The sequence below is a fragment of the Geotrypetes seraphini genome, chromosome 2 (assembly GCF_902459505.1).
Source record: "Geotrypetes seraphini chromosome 2, aGeoSer1.1, whole genome shotgun sequence".
Lineage (NCBI taxonomy): Eukaryota > Metazoa > Chordata > Amphibia > Gymnophiona > Dermophiidae > Geotrypetes > Geotrypetes seraphini.
The window spans coordinates 487,103,173-487,111,424 of NC_047085.1; the positions used below are offsets into that span (position 1 = coordinate 487,103,173).

General features: G+C 40.8%; 1 protein-coding gene across 2 annotated transcripts in view; it reads left to right on the plus strand.

Moving 5' to 3' along the window:
- Positions 1 to 7,192, plus strand: part of WNT9A (Wnt family member 9A) — a 264,497-nt gene extending 257,305 nt beyond the window's left edge. Inside the window, exons 4-5 of one of the 2 annotated variants that reach the window (XR_004538197.1) lie at positions 4,436 to 5,563; positions 5,691 to 7,192. Coding sequence is in view for 1 of the 2 variants with exons in the window: in XM_033931833.1 (XP_033787724.1) it covers positions 4,436 to 4,909 (474 nt within the window). In the remaining variant the exon portion in view is untranslated. Of the gene's footprint in view, positions 1 to 4,435 lie in introns of both variants that reach the window. The other variant, XM_033931833.1, reaches the window with a different exon arrangement.
- Positions 7,193 to 8,252: the final 1,060 nt, after the last annotated feature.

Sequence of the window (8,252 nt, forward strand, 5' to 3'; positions counted from 1 at the left end):
ATTTTTGATGATACGTAGTCTTTGAATGGTTTTTTTGAAGGATCCCAGGTAGATAATGTTGCAGTAACCGAGTACGCTCAGGATGAAGGATTGCACCAGTAAGCGGAATGAGGGTGCATCAAAGTATTTTCTGATGGTTCTTAGTTTCCAAAGGGCGGAGAAGCATTTTCTGACTATTAGGTCGGTGTAAGATTCAAAGGTGAGGTTGCAGTCTAGTGTCACTCCAATAATTTTTATGGAATCTGTGATGGGAAAGACTTGACCGTTCAAGGAGATTGATGAGTCTTTGATTTTGTCGTTTGGACTGGCCAGGAAGAATTTGGTTTTATCTGAGATGAGTTTCAATTTGAAGTTGGACATCCATAGTTCGATTTGCTTGAGGATAGATGCCAGGTGGCTTTTCGTCCTAGGAGTTACGCTGGTTAGGGGAAAGATTATGGTAATGTCATCAGCGTAAATGAAGAATTTGATTTTCAGGTTTTGCAATAGGTTCCCTAGTGCAGCCAGGTAGATGTTGAACAGAGTGGGGGACAGGGGAGAGCCCTGTGGGACTCCACATGCGTTTACCCAGTTGGAGGAATGTGTGTTGTCGCTGTAAACTTGGTATGATCTTTTAGTTAGGAAACCCTTGAACCATTTTAAAACATTGCCCGAGAGACCGATTGACTCCAAGCAGTCTAAGAGGATGGAATGATTGACTAAGTCGAAGGCACTACTTAGGTCGAACTGAAGGACTAGTGCACTTGTGCCCTGGCTGAACAGGGAATGGAGGGAGTCTAGTAGGGAGGCAATAAGGGTTTTGGTGCTGTGACCGGGTCGGAATCCTGACTGGTTGTCGTTTAGGATGTTGAATTTGTCAAGATAGTTTACTAAGGCTTGATTGACCAGACCTTCCATTAGTTTTGCAAAGAAGGGGATGCTCGCAATGGGTCTGTAGTTTGAAGTCGGGTTAATGGGTTCTTTGGGGTTTTTTACAATCGGGGTAATAAGGATTTGGCCTAGGTCCTCAGGAAAAGTTCCTGATAGTAGGAGGGAAGAGAGCCAGGTGTGTAACTTAGCTTTGAAGGTGACCGGAGCAACTTTCATTACGTTAGGTGGACAACCGTATAGTTTGCAGTGGGAATTGGCTTATTTTGAGTAGAGCGTACAGAATTGTTGCCAGGTTGGGATAGTGAAGTTGTTCCAGAGAAGATCAGCTCTAGGTACATCAGAGGGTTGAGCAACTGGGTAGTTCAGATGGTTGGCAGTGGCGCCCGATAGGGAGGATCTCAGAGTGGAGATTTTGCTGTTGAAGAACTCAGCTAGGGCTTTGGCTGGTGGAGGGAATTCTGAGGTACAAAAGGGTTTTGGGGTGTATAGGGGAGTGCACATGTTTCATTATCAATGCAGTGATTACAGGGGCTTATGGGCATGGGGCCTCCTCTCCATGGCATCCCCACGACGGCTTAAGATGCCTCTGTGCAGCACGACTATGCTTTCCTATGCCAGGCTGCCAGGTGATGATGTTCTGGAGGCACAATTTTCAAGTTGTGATTAATATTTTTATAGGGGTGGGGGGTGTCAGTGATCACTGGGGTAGTGTGTGGGGGTCTGTTTTATGTGTTTGCAGTGCTTTTCTGATGACATTAGGTGGGTTTTTGTGACCTAGACCATGTTTTAAATGGTATAAGTCACAACGTCCAAGTTCCTTCGATCCTGTGCGGTGTAACTTTCGGTTTTACATGCAGTACGACTTAGGGCTCCTTTAACAAAGGCGCGCTAGCGGATTTAGCGTGCGCTAAAATGCCATGCGTGCTAGCCGCTACCGCCTCCTCTTTATCAGGCGGTAGTTTTTCGGGTAACGCAGCTAAAAACGCTAGCGCACCTTTGTAAAAGGAGCCTTAAGTCTAAGCCTTCCCACGTCCCACCCAAATCCCGCCCTCGATACTCCTCCTGAAATGCCCCGTTTAACTATGGTCATTCAGTGGCACATTTGAATTTCGTGTCCCCCCCCCCAGTTAGAGGATGTAAACTCAAAAAACACCATCAACACGTTCTCTCACATCAGGCAGCATTATGGGGTAAAGATCTAGAACAATTGCTTACGCCTACTACTTATGAGGAATTCAGGAAACACCTAAAAACATATCTGTTCCTGAAGTATCTAGACAGCTGACCCGTACAACTCTCCTCAATAACTGATCCCTTGAGCTGTTAATCACTAGCTTTCACCTCTGTTAAGTTAAGTTCAATCCATTTGTACCATCTTTTAATCTTTGTAAACCGCAAAGAACTTCACAGTCCTGCGGTATATAAACTGTTATTATTATTATAAAGGCCTAGGTCGTTTAGAAATACCGCTCCCTTGACTTTTTATAGCCCAAGTACATGACCCTGCACCACATCTAAAATAAACTTACATTTTGGTGGAATTCAGTCTGTCATATATACAAAATGGAAAAAACAATAGCATTACAACAGGGAAATATTCATAATTTTAAGAAAATTTGGGAACCATTGACTCGCTATTCCAATGATCAGATTTCATAGCACATTAGTAATAGCTATATTCGAATGGGGAGGGGAATGTATATTATATGGAATTAAGAAATGAAAAAAGGGGAGGGTTATATTTTATGTGATAAGATGAATTATTTGTAATCACAATTTTCATGTATTAATTGAAGATAATATGTACAATTGAAATATTGTAAGAATGCAAAAATTTATAAATAAAAATTAAAAAAATAAATAAAATAAACTTATATGGAGATAAACCAAGTGCGTGCCACCATTACATCTTTTTTAAAAGTCTGGATGAGCATGTGTAAAAGGTGTCATCTCTTAACTGCTCGCAAGAGAACACTGCTGGTACACTGCTTGTATGCACTTGGTTTATCTCCATAATAGTTTATAATTTGTGATTTCTGGGTGATGATCTTTGTTCTGAAATTTTCTACCTATACCTGTATACATTTAAGCATTGGAGACTCCTGAAGAAGGCACCTTTTGATGCCGAAACACTGGCCGTGTTGACTCAGTTGTGTTCCCAGAACTACAATGAATAAAGGATCCCAGTGGAAACATCTCGATCTCTACTCTTCTGTGTTTGGTATCTGCAGTTCTACACCACATGTTAGTCTGTGTGTTACTCCGAAGGGCAGATTTCAGAATGGTGGTAGTAAAACAGAACTTAAGTTTCTTCACATCATTGTGGAAGTCAAAAGGAGAAGTTGGTGATTCTCAGAAAGAGACCAAGATGTGACATCGTTAGCACAAACAATGAGCACATTAGCCTTGTTTAAGGGTACATATTGCATTCATGCTTAGCCCAGGAGTTTACAATCTCGGTCGACGAGAACCTCGATCTAGTCAGGGTTTCAGGATTTCTCCAATGAATATACATTAGATTAAGAACATAAGAATAGCCTTACTGGGTCAGACCAATGGTCCATCAAGCCAAATAGCCCGTTCTCACGGTGGCCAATCCAGGTCACTAGTACCTGGCCAAAACCCAAGGAGTAGCAATATTCCATGCTACCGATCCAGGGCAAGCAGTGGCTTCTCCCATGTCTTTCTCAATAACAGACCATGGACTTTTCCTCCAGGAACTTGCCCAAAACTTTCTTAAAACCAGCTACGCTATCTGTTCTTACCACAGCCTCTGGCATTTGCATTCACTGCCTCCATTATATGCAAATAGATCTCGCGCATATTCATTGGGGAAATCCTGAAAACCTGACTTGGCAAGTGCCAAGGTTGGTTACCCCTAGTGTAGCTCATCTACTGAATCCCCTGCTATAGACGTCACCGTACACCATTGAGTTAAATTTACCTTCGAATGTTGCCTATGACTATTTGGTGCTACCATTACTTTTGAACACACTAAAAAAAAAAAAATGCAACAGCGAAGAAATAACAATGAAGTCTTTGAATACATGAATATTTATAGGGAGGAAGAGAGAGAGTGAGAGTCACATTGTAGGGACGTCAAGTACAAGTAAGGCTATTCTTATGTTCTTATATATCATATATTAGCTTGTGGTGAGTAAAACGAGCACAGGTGACACCCCTGTTCAGCCAATGGGGTTGGGTCTGGAAAAGGATCATGGGGACATGGATATGAGGCCACCTTATGACATGCAGGCTGATTATTAAAGAATTTTACAATATCATCTAGCATGATAATTTGAGCAGGTTTTCACAGTTATGATGTGAATTGATGCTATTTGCAAATTAATAAAGCTAAAGTTTTGTCTCATTTTGACAATTATTGAGATATCATTTAGATATGGGGCTTGAGCGTATTATGAATATTTCATAAATGCAGGGAATATATTAGGGCAAAAGTATGAAAATAAACAATCAAACATGGTACTATGTTTATAAAATGTACCTGCCTTTCTCTTTCAACTTCTATCTTAGCTAATTTTTTTATGCAATTTGTATTTTTCAGGTCATCAAAGCAGGAGTGGAAACGACCTGCAAGTGCCACGGTGTATCTGGATCATGCACGGTGCGAACCTGTTGGAGGCAGCTCTCTCCTTTCCACGAAATTGGCAAGCAGCTTAAGCAGAAGTACGAGACGTCACTCAAAGTGGGCAGCACCACCAATGAGGCTACGGGAGAGGGAGACATTTCACCCCCCAAAAGAACCATTCCTGGCCACGGTGACCAAATCCCTAGGACTACAGATCTCATTTATATCGATGATTCCCCGAGCTTCTGTCGCATGAGCAAGTATTCACCCGGCACGTCGGGGAGGAAATGTTACAAAGACAAGAACTGTGAGAGTATTTGTTGTGGGAGGGGCCATAATACGCAAAGCAGGGTGGTGACCAGATCTTGTCAGTGTCAGGTCCGCTGGTGCTGTTATGTGGATTGCAAACAGTGTACTCAAAGAGAGGAGGTGTATACCTGTAAAGATTAACCCATGCTTTGCCTACAGAGGGCACATATATCCAAAATGGCAAGAGATTATGCGTTATGGCATAACTGCATATGGAGAGAAACAGGGTTTGATTGACATTATGGGATCTGAAAGCTATGTTAATATGTAAGCACTTTGTAGGGTACAGGCGACCCAGCTGTGTTCTTTTTTTTTTTTTTCTCTATAAACTAAGCTGAATCAAGAGGTCCAACAACATGGAAACAATAAATGCCTATCAGATTGAGTGGGCAATAGGTTACTTTTATCAGTGACGCAGGTTAGCCCATTCTGTTTGATATTTCCCTTGACCCTCGCCAACCTCGGAGAGCAATTTAGATTGATGGTATCTAGAGTTTGTTAGCTTTGCTGTGTCTGGATGTTTTTGACTCCGACGCAAAGTGGAAGACCCGACAAGTTGAATACGAGATAATGGGTGCGGCAGGAACACGAGTGTTTGCAGCATTCTCTGCTCATCGAGAACAATGGCTCTAACAGAGGAAAGGAAAAGCAAGAAGGTTCACGTTAGCAGGCATCGGAAAGACAGTCAAAAAGTTGCTTCTGAAATGCAGGGGTCCAGATCACCGTGCGGTTGCCAGCAGAACAGGTGAAGGAAGGAAACAAGACAGCAATGAAAGCAATTTCCCTATGCATTAGGTTTGGGCTTCATTTATTTTTATTTTAGCACTATCACTGTCTTAAAAACCACTAAAAACGTGTGTAAATTGTTTTTTTTGTTGTTGTATATATCCTTTTAAAATCTTTTTTTTTTTTTTTTCTTCAGCCTGTGGAGGTTACCCTAAATCATATTTTTAGACTTACCTTGATGACAACAGATGCCGATATCTTTGTATAATATCCTGCTAACACTAAACATACATTCTGACACACTTCCAAACTTAGAGCTTCAAATACAGTAGATGTTTCATCTTGGACAATGGCTTCTAAGTTGTCATCCCATCTACTGTCAATCTTAGGTAGGAATGCATTAACTGTACTATATACCTACCAGGATATACTCATAGATACTGTATATGCTCTTAAAACCACTATATTGAAGGGAAAAAAAAAGATGAATCTAAAACTTTATTCTTAAAAATCCTTCTGGATTTCGGCATTAACATCAGCATTTGTCATTAAAATGAACTGCAACCGGAAAGTCAGTCAACTCACAAAGGCATGAACTGAACGAGGCCATCAGTCTTATTTAAATGGATCACAGGATGAATTCACGTGAAAGAGAATGCCGCTCGTATTGAACATCATTTCCATATGCCACAGAGCCACTTTTAGAATGTCTCAATGAACTCAAGACTCAAGCCGTCAGCAAGTGGAAAGCAGGATGCAACTCTACCCTTGCTGCATCATACGGAACATGGATAGACAAATGTTAGAAGCCAAAATTTCTCTTGAAGGCATTAGCCACTAATTTGTAAACTGGTCCATGTGCAAATTGAAAGCATCAGAACTTTCTTGGATGTTTTCAGATCTCTTGCAAAATGGAAATACGACCATCTATTATGCTCTTCAGAAACTGGTCAAACCTCGTAGCTCTTGTTCACCATCATATTCAAGAATATGTTTCTATGATTGTAAGCAAATACACAGTCCTTGCATTTCACACACTCGTGTGCATAATGTCAAAACCCAGTATTCAGTAACTAGTTACTGGTTTGTAAGACCCGAGCTAGGGTAGACTATATTATTCATTGTATATAAGGATATACACTGAATAATATATACCGTAACATTTATTTATTCTAAAGCATTTTTGAAAGAAATTTTTTTAATGGTTTCATTGTGGTATAATGTTCAAATATAAATGTCTCAAAACTCCTTTTATAATCATTTCTTATGAAGAATTTTTTTTTTTTTTTTTTTTGAGTAGGACACAGATTTTTGTGCCTTTATGAAACATAATGAGGATGCATCTCTGGATGTGAGTGTGTCAGGGGACTGGATGAATGGTAGTTTGAATCAGATACATTAGCTTTCCCGTGGTGTATGATATCTTTGGGGAGATCTGAAAGAGCAACATCATATGTAATAAGGAAAGGATGAATGAATTGCTGAGTGAAAGAGCTCTCGAGCTCATCTCTGTATTATAATTCACGCACTGAAGCCTGGATGCTTTCTGTAAGTATTTAAAAATGTATTTATGACGATATGGATATATTACTTCTCTGATATATATTGTAAATAGGAAGGTTTATTCTCCTGTGGTAAAGAAAGGGAAAAAAAAAAACTGAAATTAAATCATAGTAAGGAACATATTTGAAGTGTATAGGCTGCATTTTCAACACTAACTGTAATTCTGCTAAATTACATATTGGAAGCAATTTTAAAAACCAGCCGCATAAATGGATGTGGCCAGAATATGTCTAGAGAGTGGTGATTTTAGAAAGGGAATATAATCATGGCTTCTAAAATCTCCACTTACACGTGCAATGAGAGGCGGCAGGCAGACATCTATATCTATGCCTGCCCTGGAGCACATATAAATACAGGTATACGTGTACAAGTAAATCCCAAACCTGGCCCAGTTCTACCCCTAGGAATGCCTAATTTGTACATATATAAATGTATACATGGGCCTTTCACTCTCTATACTTTTAGGCTTTTGGACATAGAAAGTCTTTCTTAAGTGATTTTCCACATCTCCAGGGTCCTCTTCTCTATAGACTTCAGGTGGTATAATGCACATAGGTCATTTCTCTGTGCATCCTTGTTTTGGAAAGGAAATGGTCTGACAAATATGCACACCTTCAAACCTCTCACTGAAGTGCTATTACGAGTGGCCGCTGAAAAATTCTTAGCACCAACCAACAAATTTGGGGCACTCTCCATCAGGCACTTAAGGGTCCTTTTACGAAGGTGCGCTAGTGCCTAAAAATTATCCTATGGACGCATTAGCATTTAGTGCGTGCTAATTTATAGCGCGTGCTAAGATGCACTAGCACGCCTTAGGGCTCCTATTATCAAGCCGCACTAGCGGTTTAACGTGTGTACTACTGCGTGCTAAACCACCAGCCGCGCTAGCCTCTAACGCCTCCCTTGAGCAGGCGTTAGTTTTTAGGCCAGCGTGGGGGTTAACGTGTGATAAAACGTCGCGCGCGTTAACCCCACTAGCGCGGCTTGATAAAAGGACCCCTTAATATAGCGATTTTCCGCTTTTTTTTTCCTTCCATATTTTTCCAACGGAACGAAAAAAAGCAGAAAATCGCTGGACTAAGTGTTTAGCCTTCGATGGAGACTGTCGCAACTGCGTTGGCTGGGCTGAGAACTTTTCAGCAGCCCCCCCCCCATACAATATAAGCAAATCTAAGCAGAATATTGTTTTTGGGTA